The sequence below is a fragment of the Astatotilapia calliptera genome, chromosome 6, assembly GCF_900246225.1.
Source record: "Astatotilapia calliptera chromosome 6, fAstCal1.2, whole genome shotgun sequence".
NCBI classification, from domain to species: Eukaryota; Metazoa; Chordata; class Actinopteri; order Cichliformes; family Cichlidae; genus Astatotilapia; species Astatotilapia calliptera.
In genome coordinates this window covers 14,735,591-14,753,105 of record NC_039307.1, presented here as the reverse complement: position 1 = coordinate 14,753,105, position 17,515 = coordinate 14,735,591, and the positions used below count along the sequence as shown (strand labels likewise).

Sequence of the window (17,515 nt, the reverse complement as noted above, 5' to 3'; positions counted from 1 at the left end):
TAACCTTTGAGAATATTAACATAAATAAATAATGGTGGTAGCCAGTGTTAACCCTAGTCTCCTAGTAGATACATCTATGGTATCAATTTCAAAATCCTACGTTGCCTTGTTGTCAAGTTATCGCATTTACAAGATTTTCAGAAAATTTGACCTCTGACCTTGACCTTGTGTATCTGTCTTGTCCGAGATTACAAGACAGATACACGTATTATTATTATTTTGAAACTCCTACATCATTTTGTTCAAGGTTTGCCATTCAAAAAATGTTCAGAAAACTCGACGTCTGACCTTAAAGTCAAAGCCACCGACACTCAATCTTGTAAAAGATTTTTAATAGATGCACCTTTGGTATCAATTTTAAACTCGCTTTGTTCTTGACCTATCGTATTCACAAACTGGGTGTCCACGCTGCTTGCCCGCTTGGTGAGCTGACGATAACACCTCATCAGCCTTCCAGGGCTGGGGAGTTAATTATAAAAAAGGTGAAAAGTATACCCAAATCCAGGGACACAATTATGGAACTGTAGATGCTTTTCTTTGGCTTAAGACTTCTAGAACTCTAATTTACACTATCCATGAAAGTTAATATCCCGACTCGTTTTGTCCATGTTGTGTCCTGGGCTGGACTGTTGTGCCAGAGGTGAAGGTTTCCTAAAGTGCTGACTGCGTTCCTTTGGGGTACAATGGTGGAAGGTTATCTGACTGAGGACACAGCTGGATGGCTCATCAAGGACAACCTGGGTTTCCTGGCTTTGACCAGAAACTTCCTGCAGTAATAGACTCCAACAAGGATAACAGGCCATGTGCACATGGACTAAAGCTACACTGATCCTTTTGGATCTCTCATGTGTTCAAGTTAACTGCAATGATACAATCCCTCGTTAGTGCCTACCTTTATCACACATCTCTCTTTACATTCACATCCCTATCTGACCTAGACACAAAGAGAACACCCCCAGAAAGCAGGGGTGTCTCCTTTATCAGACTGGCTGCAGACACAGAGGAAAGATATGATCCACCGTGAGGCTGCCTGCTTACATTCATTGAGTTAACAGCTGGGCTGTGATCTGCAAACCTTCTCAGACTGTGAACTGCTGATTACTGCCAGAGACATATGGAGAGCTGAAATACATCAAAAATGTAAGCAATCTAATTTTATAAATATAACAGTGGCATGGCGGTTAGCACTGTTGCCTTACAGCAAGAAGGCTTTGGGTTCAAATCCATCATCTGGCAGCAGATTTTCAGTGTGGAATTTGCAGGTGCCTGGGTTCTCTCCAGGTACTCTGGCTTCTCCCCACAGTCCAAAGAACATACAATTAGTGGGGTTAGGTTAATCAGAGGTGTAAATGGTGGTTTGTCTTTTTGTTTTAGCCCAACAACACACTACTGACCTGTCCATTGTGTTCCTTGCTTCTTGCTCTATGGCAACTAGTGGAGAATAAAGTATCTCTGGATCCTGTTTACAAGTGAAGGAAGAGTGGAGCATGAGGCTGACAGATGGATTTGTGCTGCATCTGCAGTCATGCAGACATTGTATCAGCATGTTGTGGTAAAAAAGAGTGTTGAGCATGAAAGCTCAATTTACTGGTCGAACCCTACTCTCACTTGTCCTGAGTAGTGACCAAACAATAAGACGATGGATACAAATAGAAGAAATTAGCTTCTTCCAAAGGGTGTCTAGGCTCTCCCTTAGTGACAGAATAAGTTCAATCATCCAGTAGGGAGTCAGATTAGACTCCCTACTTCTCCACATCAAAAGGCTCCACAGTTGAGTTGTTTCAGCCATGTCCTCCCATGAAGAGGCCCCAGGGCAGACCCAGCACACCCTGGAGTGCTTACATCTCTCAGCTGCTTTGGGAAGGCCTCGGTATGGACTTGTGTCTGTTCAGATGAGACCTCCCCTACCAGCGGCTGTTATTTTGGTGACATTACTTATTGGTCATAAGAACTGTTTTGTGGGTTTCGCATGATTACTGATGCCCTTGCCAACTTCACATGACTCCATGCTGATGAAAGGCAGTGGAGATTTCCCGCAGGACATATAATATTATTAGCTTAAGTAAAGGAGTTTGAAAATAATTCTGAATGCTTGATTTAGAATTATGGAGGGGAAAATGATCAGATTACAAAAAAAGAAAAGCCAGAGTGTTTTCAATCCAAAGATTTTAAGATATTACGTAAGCACAATAAACTACACTGACGATGATACAATTAGACGCCTGCAAAGGTCGGCATTGATTCTGTTACAAACTGTTGACAGTGAAAAATCTGGCGATGTCTTGTAGCACTGACACAAAAACAGAAACTCTGCATGTGGCGTTTCACTCTGTAGTGAGAGACGGGAAGAACGGGAGGTGATCTTAGCTCCCGACAGTGAGCTCATTGTGATGCTGTGGCATGCTGGGCCTGGGCCAGCGACCATCACCGAGGACTAATGCCTGTATTTAGGAGCGGCAATAAACTCACTTCTGAGACCAGGGCTGCAAACGGAATCAAGCCATTACTGAAGTGTCACAGTGGGACAAAATCACAGTGGTATAAGGAGGGAAACCCATTAGCTGAATGGTCAAGGTAATAAAGGCAAACCTAAAAGCTGTCTCATTAGCAGGAGGAAGTGCATGCTTAATGTCTCTATACTGTCTGTGAAGAAAAAGGAAGCTATAATGTTATGATATATTAGGTTAACAGAGTAGATAAGTAGACATTATCTATCAGTAAAAACAAATTTCAGTAAATTAGCTCTGACTATCATGTACCTTATATCTTCAGTATAAGTAAATATTAAAAACCGAGGTTTAAACACATTAATTATACATTTGAGTTACCGAATTACAGGTTGTCATCACAGTGAAGCGCTACAGAAGATAGGTTGTGACTTGTGACTAGAAAGTTGAGCATGTGGTTTCAGTCACCTCTGTTCCTCATTCATCACATCCATTTATAAAACACCAAGATGTCGATGGCACAAACCCTCATCTCAAGGCTTCACTAACCAGTGGGTGACATCACAGTTTGTTCGGTCCGTCTTTTAGGCTGAACTCTTTAGACTCCAACCCAACTGTGAGTTACACAGGACTGGCTGAAGTCAATATCTCACTGTATTTCCTCGCTGCATTTAAGCAAAACAAAGCCTGAACCTCACTGTCAGATCACTTCTCATTATTTTAGGTTTAGGTATATTAGGTTACATGGCTATTTAACCGTTGTTTACACTTCTACCACCACTCCAAATTCACCCAGCTCCTTGAAATGCAGTGTTTCTGTCATCATTTAATGCAGTGGTTTAGGTCTGTAATAATCAGTACCAGACAGAAAAACCTTTCCAAAACAATATGACGACTATATATTCACTATCACATATTTACTTTTCCAGTTAAACTCAGGTAGTTGGGTTGCATCCCGTGTGGAAACTATAGGATCTGCTTTTTGGATGATACTGACTTGGATGGCGCCATGTGTTGGGATGAATCTGAGCTATAACTACAGAATAGACATCTGAATTATTGCTGATTCTGAAGAACACTGCAGCGTTTGGCATGGGAAGCTATTTCGTAACACAGAAGGGGCTTTTCATTGTTTATTAGTTCAATGCCTCTGAGCAGTTATAATTATGACGAGGCGCCAAAGGGACTTTTACAGACCGTTAAAAAGTTTGAGTCCTGCTTTCAGTGCCCTGCACCAAATGTTGTCTATCATCATGAGTACACCCTGTAAATATGAGGTAACCATTTACTACTGGTGAAAGGCACCAGGGTATCCCTTAGCACAGAGGTATCTGACAGTAATTTTTTTTAAACCCAAAACATCCAAGCAATCAATCATTTCAAACCATTTTAGGGCTATTATGGCAAAGGACTCTGTTGTGGGCAGAACTGGGGCTGATGGTTCAGCCAAGGACTTACGCATGGAAACAAATCGAATGAGTTTTTGAGAGTCTGGTTTCGTGGAGCATTTCTGAAAAGGGAAGTTTGTAATGAAATCCGAAAGGAAGATTTACTGTGTTTGGGAAAAACTGACAAGAAGATTTAGATTTTTATTCAAAGTATTCGTACAAATTGAAGTAATGGAAATCATTCAGGTAGTCTGCACATCAGGTGCAAAATAAATCAGTGGAGACAGCTAGAGTGGCAGCCAAAGAGAAATAAAAGAAAGCAAAGAAAACAGCAAGAAATCAGTGAGAGTAAAAGGGAAAATAAGACATACTAAAGGATGGAAAAAAGGAGGGGAAAAAGCCAGTACAAATCAGTTCTCTTTTAACTCATTATACTAGATTCATAATAATAGTGGACAATTACGCAACTCACATTGCTGACAATGCCAAAAATGATATTGTACAGTGGACCTACAACTATGCAACAAAAGAGCAATAAGCTAGCAAAGTGCAATAAGTGATTTTCTAGTTTCTGCTGAAAAGGGTGAACAAGAACATTTAAGAGCAACCATCGACGGAACAGCAGTGATAGTTATAGATGCAGTTGTGAAAAAACCCTTTAGGATAAAACCTGAGTTAGATGTTTCAGTGCTCACAAACACATTTGCTTGTGCATTTTTAAATGGGATAAAAGTGCAATTTTTGTGATTTTAAAAAAGAGCATCTTTAGTAGATGTTTTGGACCACTGATTAAAAATAATGAGCAAATACTTCCCACTTGCTTTAAATGGACTGATATGTATAGAAAGGAGTTTAAGGTTGAAAGAATCCAGCATCAAGCCTCAGATCACAAAGTCACCAAAGCCATTACAGCTACAGATCTGATCAATGTCAGGTGGAACTACATTCATTTAGACTGTACGTTGCGGCACTATAAACTTTACTGAGCTGGTTTTATCACACATTTTTGACATTGTGGTTTATAATAAGCACTTCTTACTATAAACTTCTGATTTTCTTTATAAAACTGACCTGTGTTAAAGAGTAACAAAGAGCTGCGCTTTGGGAAAAACCTCAATAAGCCAAGATGGATCTAGCTAGAGCTGACCTAATGCCCTGATTAAACACCAGGGAGGGACTGAAGAACGGGGTCTTTCTTCATTTCCACTGAAACAAAGACCTCCTGTTTCGTAACCCCACCTGGGACACTTAGAGTGGTGTTGTTGCATGGAGACTGTTGAAATGTAAGACAGCTTTTTCTTTCTTTAATGTGTTTTTTTCCAATATTTCCTCACAACACATTTATACATAAATAAATAATAAAATTAGCTTCACGAACATCAGTGAGTCAACATCAAGAGTGAAAAAGAGGACAGTTATGTAAAATATCTGGACCTGTAATCAATGACAGATGTGCAGTGAGTTTCAGAGGTCAGCTTGCACGCACCGACTTTGTTAGATAACACTTCATTTAAACTCCCATTTGAGCAATGACAGGCTTCAGACAACCGTGAGTCGTTAATGACACTAAGCTCTGCTCCAAAGGTCATAAATTACACCCAACAAATGATTTCTCACCTGTCTCTTGTTCTGCCACTGCAAAGCATAATTATTAAAAGTGAAAGGTTGGGTGTAAATCAGTGAAATTTCAATAAATCAATTTGACATAACAGAGGCTGGAAGTGACATCTAATACCAATTTGCTAATATATGTTTCTTGACACAGCTGTTTTCATATCTGCATAAAATAGCTTCAGTCATTTGAAACATTGTCAGCTCTTCTTCTGATTGTATTTCTAAAGACATTTTTGCCCACTGGTGGCATCTAGACCGACCACAGCACCTGACATTTTTATTCAAACAAATTACAGTTAAGTGGAGAAACTGGTTCCCTTTCACAGAATAGTTTCATTACTTATATCTATTTTTAAATCCAGACTTAATGTCTAAAACGTGTTTTTACAGTTAACAAATCATCATTAAGTATATGTGTTATATGTTATACAGAAATCTATAGTACACTTCTCAAATTCAACTTACATTCACATTTACCGGAAAAATATTTAAGCCAAAACTGATCACTGATCCTGGCATGTCACTTGATTCATGTCATGTTATGTTATATATATTGATATCAACTAACATGAAAACATTTTCCCTCATTGTGCCCAGACTTAATTAACCACTGGGGATTCAATTCAAGAGAAAAAGCTCTAAATGTCCTCATCTGATCTTTGTACTCAATGTCAGCAATATTGGATTAAGATTTTTGCATCATGCAATGAAAGAACCAAAACAGACATTCCTGCTATTTGATGAATTAAATATTTTTTCTAAAAAAAAGAAAAAAAAAAAGAAAAAAAAGGAAGACTTTCAGCAATATTTTTTTCACAATATGTCTATATTCAGATTTTAAAAAGTATAAACACCCCGTTGGGAATTTCATGCATATTGCCTGCTCCTACCAGGAAATCTGATAATATAAACCACTTTACAGTTTCCTGCCAGCTTGGAGAAGAGAGAAAGAAGAAAAACACCCATCCTAATCTAGTGTATACAGCTAGAAATTCTCTTTTATTAACCAGGCTGCCGAAATGCTCAGGGCCAAGGTTGAACAGCAGCTGGCTTTCACTAATCTTTAACCTACAAACCTCCTTTTCAATCACAACTGTTTATTCTGATATGAACACAAATGGGTTGGACTAGCATTAAAAATTGCAGGCCCCATCTGTGAGCTTTAGACACAGACAGTAAAAGCAGGCAAGAATGCTAGCGGGGCAACTGCCTCATTTAACCCACAAAAATATGACAGAATCAAAGCTTTACTAATTGACTTGTCTTGTAACCCATCCCCAACCACTGCCCTAGGGTGTTACTGGGCCCTCTCCTTCTACAAATAAATATATTAATTATCTAATTTATGTGCACCTGTTTCACTTCATTGACAGTTTTTACTGCAGTTCACTATCACACTAGTTTCTCTGCTCGCTCTCTAAATACAACAAAAACCAACAAATGTTAAACTGTCTGAAAATAAATGTCGAAAAATCTTGAGTCAACCGCAACCATCTCAAAGTCAGCCCAAAATATCTGTACTAGCGGCTCTTGCGCTGATAATATTACAGCTGTAACCCCCAAGATGCAAGCCCACAGTGAAATAAACACCCCTTTACTCCCCCCCACTGCACCCCCCCTCCAAAAGCAGTCAATCTAGGGGGAAATACCACCATGCGTCCACGCCCACTCAAGCAGAAACACAGTTTTTAGGAAACAGAGGGTGTGAAGAAAAGGCTTCAATCACAAGAAACTCGCTGGGCTCAATGACAGATTGTTGCCGAAGTGACTGAAAATATCCCATAGCCTTTATGTCATTTAACCCCCCCCCCCCAAAAAAAAACATAAAAACATCTGGGGTTTAAAGAAAAAATGTCTTTGTCACTAATCACATCAGCATGATGATGTTCCCATGTTCTTTTATTCAAAGAGGGCAGAGCTGCTTGTTGACGCTTTCTGTGTACCAACATGGAGACACAGCAAAGCCTAAAAGGACCGACGGGACTGTCCAGTCTGTCACCACCCCCACCAGTCAGCCCTTGCAATCACACAAAGGATCTATTGTCGAGCACAATGGGGTCACCCTCTCTGTTCTCGCTGGTCTGATCCTAGTCAGTCACTGCTCATAGAGCCTGGACGCTTTCCAGCTACAAGGATCTTCTCAGACAACGTTGAGCCTGGACAGCCGTCACTCACAAGATTCTGTGATCCTACGATTTAAACTGTCAACTATGTCAAGGACAAAAATACAATCTGATAGATGTGTTTATGGAGAAACCTTTCTAGTAGTGTTATTGTCTTGTCTCAAGACATAACCTCAAGCTTTTTGCTTAGTGTTTGTTGTGATTTTATTTAATACAAACTTAATTGCAATTTTGTGGCTATAGAAAGCTCCAGTGTTTGTGAAGGCTGGTAAAAGTTTAAAAATCACAAGTGATAATACTGATAATCCCATCTCTAGATTGACACTGAACATATTGTGAGGAGATGTGACCTTTCAATGCACTAACAAAAAAAGAAAAAAAAAAGCTCCAACCATACAGACATCCTTAGAAGTAACACTCTGACATTCAATGACATTTTAAAGTGCAGTAAAGTGGTATTTTCTGTAAGGGTTGTGGATTGTAGATAAGAAGACTTACCTTGGAGCATGCATCTGTATGCAGACTCTGAGATGGCGTATATGTGAGGGGGCATTTCGTGCCTCTTTTTGCCCCTGTACATCTCAATGATGTTTTCGGAGTAGATGGGCAGGTTTTTGTAGGGATTTATGACCACGCAGAAGAGACCAGAGTACGTCTACAAAGAAAAGAAAATATGGTCGAGTGTTAATTCCTCAGCAGCCCTAATGCAACATTTATGACATGATTAATATATCATATTACCTTAAATGTATTGATTACAGTGGGCAGTAAATGGGCAAGGATTTGGATGTAAGGAGAAATTTGTAAGTAATGTGCTTCAACAGGAAGTATATTTTGTGTCTGCAGTACATGTGTCGTCCGCATCACTTAAGCAGGAACACGTCACTATGCCAACTAAGAGAACAGACCTTTAAATTGAAATAGTTGCATATTTACCCAAACCATGATCTTTTTCTGAACCTAACCTAGTAGACGGTAATGCCTAACCTTAATGAAGTTACGTATTTTTAATGAATAACTTGGTTCTTTAGTCTGAGTGGCAAAATCTGTTTGTCTGAACAGCATATTCATAATTCACTCCCTTTACGCTCATGAGCTCCACCTGTTCATGAGGCGATGTGCTTTTCTTGTTTGTGGTGATGAGCATAACCAAAGTTAGCTTCATTTTGAGCTAAGGGTTCGAATTAACAGTTTAACATAGAGATCAACAGACTTCTATTTTTTCTATTTCTTGTGATGTGCAATACTTCCATTAGTACTGTACAGTACCAGTACATGGAATGAATTCAGATATGTTTATTTTCTCTGCTTTGAATTATTGTAGGGTCTATATAGAGATATAGAACTGAAATTCTATCTTGCATGGGATTTTTTTTATTACAATAGGAATGTAACCAGCAGTAGGTTGTCAAGCCATAATGCTTGCTAACATAATCCTACATTGCTCAATATGTTGATTTTTTATTTTGCAGAAAGATAAAAACACACAATTTATTCAGAGAAAGATGTGATTGTTTAAATAACTGTTTCCCTGTATTAACAGGCAGGTTTTTTGTAAATGGGAACATACAAGTCTGATCTAGTCCAATGTTTCCTATCAGACAATTTGTGAATACTACAAATCCTCTAAAAATCAATTTTACTTAAGAACAAACATACAAAATGTCCTGAAAGTCCCACTGTGGTGCATATATTAAAAACGGTATACAACTGGAGATTTCCCAGTTTTCTTTCTAATACGTAGAAATAATGTTTTTCTCTGCATTAAACTGGTGGCAGGTTTACCCAGAAATCCTTTGACTAACAACAAAAATCAGAGGCAGCGGGAGGTGATTTTAATCCACAACAGAATATCTGCCTTTTAGCTAAAAAATGCAGACAGGCCAGAGCAGGGTTAATCCCTGACATGTCTGCTGCTGCTGCTAGAACATTAACTAAAAACTGTGTGGGGTACAGAGTGAAGAGCACATGAAAGCAGATTAATTATCTATCAGTCCTGATCAAGCCTAAAATTAAGATGCAAAGATAGTAACAATACGGCTTTGTTCCTGCCTGACACTTTATTCTCTTCTCTCCTCCTCACAACCCTTTTTAAGCTTTTACTCCTTTTTCTCTGTACTTTGAGTCTCTTTTACCTTTCTAATGTATGCGCTTGGCTGGGCTGAGAAGCCACACTCTTTAAATGATGTTGTCTGCAGCAGCCTGTGGCCCCGCTAACCCAGTTGTTGAAGTGGAACAACGCTGATGAAAGCAAAGCATGTTTTGGGTGCAGACTGGACTGTACATGCAAGTCAGTGAGAGAGAGAAAGCCTTCCCCTCGGCTGGAGTTTCACACCACACATTCATGTAAATGCAAAACCGACAGTGTTCACATTTACTTAATTTTTTTCTGAAGTTAGATTGGAGTTCGAGTTAATCGAGATCCACCTCTTGTTTTTGTGTGTGATTGTGTGTGTGAATGGGTGAATGACTGAATGTAGTGTAAAGCGCTTTGGGGTCCTATGGACTAGAAAAGCGCTATACAAATGCAGGCCATTTACCATTTTTACCATTTTTGAAATTCAATAAATTTACAGTAAGCCTGTAAGTGATCATGTTGGATAATAATGATGTCAACACTGGCCAGAATGACTCTGATTAGGATTTTTGCCATAATGAATCAGCCCTAGTCTGATTCAACAGCCCATTATCAGTTAAAACAAGTGTACTTCTTTAAAGTATTATTTTGTACAGTACACTGGAAATGCTCATAAACCAAAGCCATGCATATGAATACCAAAGATTATTATGATTTAAGATCTGATCCATATTGCCCAAATAGCCACTGAACCTAAGATCTTGGCACAACTTAGCACACACTAAATTCAAACACTGCTGGTAATGGAGTTGCTAAAGTTGCTAAAACAGAGTCAAAACTAAAACCTGCCCAGAAATGCAAACAACCCTGAGACTTACACACAGTATCACTGAAGCCCATGTGTCTGGAGGGTGGAGTAACATCACCAGATGGCCAACAACCCATCCTCCCCACCTACTCTATGTGCACAGATGCTGTAGACACAACTCTGCTACAATCTGGCCAACGAGAGATTTGTTTCTCTGGCAACATTAGCAGTATTTGAACACCAACATTATTATACAGTATTGGCACTGACAATCCTCCACCTAACACTTATATACTTTGCTAAATGCCATCAACTATAAAAGGTAACTTGAGCTTACAGGATGTATTTGAGGGAAACAGTCATTATATCCACTTCGCAGACCCCCTACAGTGGGCACAGCGCCAAGCAGACAGATCAGTGATCCTGACCAGCGTGGTCCACAGGCAGTGGGGAGAGGGATGACTCAGCTGGCTGTCCTTCATGGTGGACCTCAGGGGGTATATGCAAGATTAGTGGGGCTCAGGGGCAAAAGGGTTGGCTGCCTACACAACCAGGCAAAGCAAGATACGAGCCAGCAAGTATGAGCCATAACACCACGCCAGAGCACTGTGGTTCATTTCTGTATCAAATGACTTTTGACGAAGTAAATTTTCCCATAGGAAAGATACCAAAGCACTCCTGTGACAAAAGTCATATTTTGATCAATACTTGTTTTAAAAAATTCAAACTTGAAAAAATTCTGGATTTATTAAAAATATAAAAAGAAGACACTTGTTTTTTTAATTAAGTGGATTGTCTTTAACTTTAATTAACACTTCATTGAATAAATAAACTATCAAAATAAACTAAAACCACCACAGCTTAGCTAAGAGTGGATCTGGGCTTTTATGGAAGGGCTAAAAGAAGCTAAAAGTACAAATGAAAATAAAATTCAATCACTTAAACAACCCTGTATAGAATCGGGTAACCATAACTAATGCATCTCAGATTGTAGTGTTCATAAACTGTGCCCAGTACCCTGAGAGACTCTGGCCAACAGAGAAAGCTTAAACACAGTCTGAAGGGCTTTCTGGCTCTTCAGAAACATCCAGATGAATTTCTGTGAACTATGCAGTGCTTAGCAACAGGATCTGACTTGGTGGGAAAAAGGGAGAAGATTTCTGGCGTCTCAGCTTTCCACTCTGACATAGCGGGGCAAACTGGGCTCTAGTCTTTGCTGACTTCACACAAAAAATAGCAAATGCATTTGCATGTTTTAATTATAACCATTTGTGTCTGGATAGAAGATTTAAGTGTGCTCTAAATCTTTAGGTGCTCCTAATCTCATTCAGCAGCTTGATTAAAATATAGGAATCTGTGGGCTAACTTACATTCAAGCAACAGTGATAGCTGAGACCCCCCCCCCCTCCCCCCCTAAATAAAAATGTGAGGAATAATAGCTGAAGTCACCTTGTGACACAGAAGACAATAAGTCTTAAGGAGGTAAGAGGCAACAACCACAAATATCTCATTAAACATCCACATGCAGACCTATGGAAGGCACTGGGTCAACTAACGGAGAAAACCCGAACAACTGGCTAAAATTGGAATCCAGGCAAAGCTACCATTAGTTTACACTTCTGTAGTGATGTGAATATGAATCTGTTAGGGTCGAGCGGTGGCTGTGGTTCACGTGGCAGAGCGGGTCGTTTATCAGAATTTGAGTAACTGAAACACGTATGTGATGTTAGCATGCCATCTCCAGCGTGCAACCTTCCTTCAGTCCACACACTCTTGAGCTCTTTCCACATTGCCCCATGGCAGCATGTTTGACACAGAATTATCTCATTTACATTCTGCAAAGAGGTTTATGTCAGCGCTATGCTATGCTGGCCTGACTTAAAAGGTCATACAATCCTCAAAAGCAGGACGGGAAAACATGCAGAGTCAGGAATGCTAAAGCAGCTGACAAACACAATGCCCCATGCATCCAACTCAAATCTCTTCAAACCCTTTGTTTATTAATTTCACACTGGGGAACACTGGCCTTGTGGAAAAATCAAAAATAAATGATAACTTAGCAACACAAATTGTACCACAGAGATTAACAGTAAGGCATTTCTATGGGCCTCCAGAACAAGCAATAACAGCAAAAAGCTTACGCACATTGGCTGTTAATTAAAAGTCACTTTTCTCACAGTAAAAGAAATTTCAGTTATTTGAACGCACAGATGTTGCTTATCAGTAAACAGAAAGAGCTCTGTTAAGGCAGTTTGGATACAGTGTGACTCAGCACTGATCATCCCTGAGCAAAGACATGAGGCCTGGGTAATTTCTTTGAATCTCATAAGCCTTCTTTAAAATATACAAACACATTTTTTAGAAGAGCATTTGGAGTTTTCTGCTTTTTTTATTTATTTATTTTTACACTTGGGCTTTTTTTTTTTTTTTACACTTTATCCTTTTAGGTCACACTTTACACTGAGTTGTTTTTTACAGCACATACAGAGTGAAAATCTGGAACAGATTATTCATTTTTTTAGTGACCTACAAAGAGATTACATATGATCTGCATTAGAAAACGTCCTTTGATTTTTCTCATAAGGTCTGATGCTGTCCAAACACATGGCAAAACTTATAATCCTAAATCCTTCCCAGCATACACTAATGTCAAGGCATTTTATTGCCAACAAGTTACTTAATAAAAAACACCAAAATAGCTGAAGGGAAAATATCCAATTCAGTTAACTATTGATTGATTGATTGATTGATTGATTGATTGATTGATTGATTGATTTTTTTTGCTTAGCAGGGCTAGGTAGACCTCTGTACTCTTGGGGCTACTGACCAAATAAATTGGCTTTGCCAATTCCAGATTTATATTAAATTAATGGGTGCCAAATTTCAGTAGCAGAGCAGATCGGATTTAGAGAAAGAAAGTGATCATGACCATGTGATGTCACTCCTGCAACATATCGGAGCCCAAAAAATACAAGGGACAAATCGCTGAGCCGAAAGCAGCCTCAGCTACACTTACACTTTTCAAAACAAGACAAACAATCTGAAATAATTTTCAACCAAATAATTTCAAGGTAAATTATAAAATATTATGAACTAAAAGAAAAAAACACAATTGCACAAGCCTTACATTCTGCTGTCAAAGGAGCTTGCAAAGAAAAGCGTCTGGACTTCTTTAAGTTGCTTGAAGACGTTTCACCTCTCATCCGAGAAGCTTCTTCAGTTCTAAGGTCAAATGGTGGAGAGTCCCAGACGCTTTTCTTTGCAAGCTCCTTTGACTACGATGACCTGGATGACTGAGAACCTTCACAAACGTACATTCTGCTCTAAGTACAATACCTCCAATTTCTAACCACGCATTCAAGTGTGAACATGGCAGCCGAATTGTACCTCCTTCCTGGGTCTCAGGTGGCCCACAACCTCTGCATTTGTGCTATTCCAGGAATGCGTATCATTAAGTGGGTAATAATCACAGGGGAAATCAGCAGATAATATGGGACACGAAGGCTTGCCCATTGAAGGAAATGTGTTTTTTAGACTCTTGAATTAAGAAAATCAAGTGTGAAATAGAGGAAGTATAGTTTATCTTTGTTTTGGTTAAAATGAACCACATGTTTAATAATCTTTGTTTTTATTATATAACGAACCCAGTAAAACAACTTCTAAGACATTAGACATTAGGGGGGGGTAGTGATGTTTCTCCATGAAAGTTTTTACCAGGAATCCACCATTTCTGTTTAAAGCCTTGTAAAATGAATGGAACTAGGTATTCCAGTTGACCCTCTCTCTCACTGTTAAACGCCACTGGTTTTGGCTAGCAAAACTATCACCTGAGACTCACATGTCAGCGACACAGAATAGATATGACTCTTTGCTAAGAAAGTGGGAAGCACCTGATCATAATCACAAAAAATAATTGACTATAGTTATTCTCCTACTTACATGCAGTTTTAAAATGTTATCTCTGCGGGATTTTTAACATTACAGTAATATTAACCAACCTAACCAAACCTATACTGACAAGTCATAGTAAAGTAAGTCATGTCATGTCAAATTATGACAACTGAACTGCTGAAGAAGACATTTCTTATGAATATAACTTCTTTATAACGTACAAATACTTACATAAATAAGGCCGGAGTAGTAGCGGTCTTTGAGGTTGTGAAGCACGGATGCCTCGTTCAAGCAGGTCAGTTCAGCCATATCCTCCACCTTGGTGAACTTGGGCGGGTTCATCTTCTGGATGTCATCCTTGTTGATCACCGCCTTCTTCCCATTTTCTGCTAGCTCCACCACCACCTCATCTCCACGCTCCTGTTGAATACTTGCAGCCTCGAAGCCGTGGCGTTCTGATGGAATCCATACCAACCTTTTGGCAGTCCAGTCGGCCTGTGCTGCCGGGTTGTATACCACAGCGCGGTCCACAAAGAGGTACCGCTCCGGGTCCTCCTGTCCACTCCTCTGTGTCATTGCTGCTGGAAACCAGAAGCAGAGCACTCTAGGCCACCTGTAGAGAGCAAGCAAAGCACGAAGTTCATCAAAATGTAACCAATTTCACCACTCAATTGTGACTAGTACCCTTACTTAAAGATCTGTGAAAAGTTCAAACACCAAGGCCATTTTTCAGGCAGATAACTGAATTTAGTAGGAAAAGCTACTTTTAGCTGCTCAGAGGACTTGCCGCCTCCTGGAGTTGAACCAGGGACCTTTTGCTAGTTAGCTGAATGTGAAACAATTAACTATTAAAAACATGTTACAAAAGGCAGGTCTCAGTAGGACATGACAGTGTGGCAGAAATTGAAATTGAACATGCACAACACTACAGGTGAGCTAACGAGAAATTGACCAATATCACTGTTTACACCTTTGCCTTTCCTCGTGGGAGAAGCCATAATGGCTTCTGTGAACAAACATCTATCTGTGCTACGTCAATATTTCAGTAGTAATCGTAGGACTTCACTCAAATCAGATTATTACCAAGTTGACTCGAGTTGCAATTTTAAGCCAAATATTAGATTTTGCCATAAAACTAAAAAACCTGGTAGTAGTTAAGATATAAAATGCAGCATAAATGCTGACTCCCTGTTAGCAGAAGAGTAATAACTATGGATGACATAAAATTCACAGAGTAATCTATTACTTTAGCAATGAAATTTAACAAAACAAGTAAGGCAGTAAGGCAAACAGTTTCCATTTGTAGCAGTTTCTGTAATGAGGGCTATGAGAGCATTTATTAGGTTTAGAGTCAGTGGTGTTATGGATTGCTGTGCATAATGATGGGTCTTCACTTGTGATATGAATCATAAACATTTACAATTCGGCTGTATGTGAGTAAAGCCAGTTTACACTAACTTAGCATGACTAAAACTGGTAAAGATGGTTGATATAACGTCACATCAACATTCACTTTTAACAATTTCAGTTATGACATGATTCCATCAAGATGTAACTCAGATAGTTGAGTGCTGGCGGTGGTTAAATGTTTCTCGGATGATGCAGCTTTTGTAATGGCTGCTAAATGTTGGCTCTTAGCAAGCTCAGATGGTAATGACTGGAATCCTTTTGAAAACAACAGCTATCAGCTTCTTCAAAACAAAGCCGTGTTCTTAATAATTTATGTCATTGTTTCTGATTTGTAACAGTAGCTTTTACTGGGATAATACATTTTACAGTTTTGGTTTGTGGTTATGATTGGTTGTGCCAATGTGAAGCTAAATACTCTATAAACAAGCAGTTAGTTAAATTTTTAACATTAACTTAAATTGACAACATTATTTTGTTGTCAATTTTGATTTACTGAATAGGTTAAGGGCAAAGTTGGACAGGATAGGGAACACCTATGTGGTTTGATGACATCTATCAAATCTGGTGTGTTAGAGAAAGAACTTGGCTAGATAACTACCAGACCACACAATCTTGCAATCAACACTTCAGTCAGGACAATATGGATGATTGTGCAGTTACATCAATTAGCTCAAATACCACAATAATTTGTGGCAAACAGTAAAGTCTGAGCAAAGCTACTGTTAACAGGCTTGTTGTCAGGCTGTGTTAACTGACTTACAGGTCTGTAGCAGACACACCCGTCTTGCAAAAACTGGACAACAAGCTCAATCCATGAGCTCTAATAAGGAAAGCGGATCACAGTGACTAAAGCTCTGTTTATAGTCACTGCATTGGTTGTTGCACATGCCAACCGTGATGTGATCACAGCCCCATAACCATTGTCTGACGTGCTACAGTATTCTCCAAGTTGATACCTGTTATCCTATACCATTAGTGCTAATATTGTATAGAGCGCTTTGAGTACTCCGGGAGAGTAGAAAAGCGCTATATAAGAATCAGTCCATTTACCATTTACCATAATATAGGAGCACAAGTGCTAGAAACAGGAAGCAAGGCAATTTGTATCTTTTCAAGCTGTTGCAGCACCTCCCACTCTATAAACTAGAGATTTCTGAGCTCCTACAGTGAAATGACAGTATGGACCAATGCACTCGTACACTGGGTGTACATGGCCGGTCATAAAAATCTAGAGGTGCACCACACGATGAAACTACACCAAAGTGTGCTCCACGTCAAAAGTGACGCCACAATTGCTTGAAAACAGCGGGAATAAACAGGCCATAAGACTACACTAACGAGAAAGCCTAAAAGCCAAATAACACTACACGTAAAAGGTTGCTGAAAAACCCTAACGGGTTATATTTTAAGATGTTTTTTGTTTAGTGAGCAATAAAAGCGACAGAATGGGAACAAGGAATAAGAACGCAAGAGGAGCATATATAAAAAAAACATGTGACACTGTGATGCTATCTTTTATTTAAGGTGGGGCAGTGCACATTATGTAATACAAACACTCAGGTCTGTACAAGTGCCAGATTTAGCAATACAGGCTAATTTATAGCCCCAAATAGAGGCATGTATTGTTAAAAAGGGGAAAAAGGAAATGCACACAAGCACTTGATCAACAAATAGTAGTAGAATAACAACAAAACATATGCAAACTATATGTCATATGTCAAAAAACTCCCCCCCCCCCCCCCCCCCCCCCCAAAAAA

General features: G+C 39.3%; 1 protein-coding gene across 7 annotated transcripts in view; it reads right to left on the bottom strand.

Moving 5' to 3' along the window:
* Positions 1-17,515, bottom strand: part of LOC113023972 (myosin-10-like) — a 67,219-nt gene that overhangs the window by 46,204 nt on the left and 3,500 nt on the right. For all 7 annotated transcript variants that reach the window (XM_026170480.1, XM_026170484.1, XM_026170482.1 and 4 more), the window contains exons 2-3: positions 14,580-14,961; positions 8,071-8,227 (exon numbers count right to left, since the gene is read on the bottom strand). In XM_026170480.1, coding sequence (XP_026026265.1) covers positions 8,071-8,227; positions 14,580-14,924 — 502 coding nt within the window. In that variant the 5' untranslated portion in view covers positions 14,925-14,961. The remainder of the gene's footprint in view (positions 1-8,070; positions 8,228-14,579; positions 14,962-17,515) is intronic.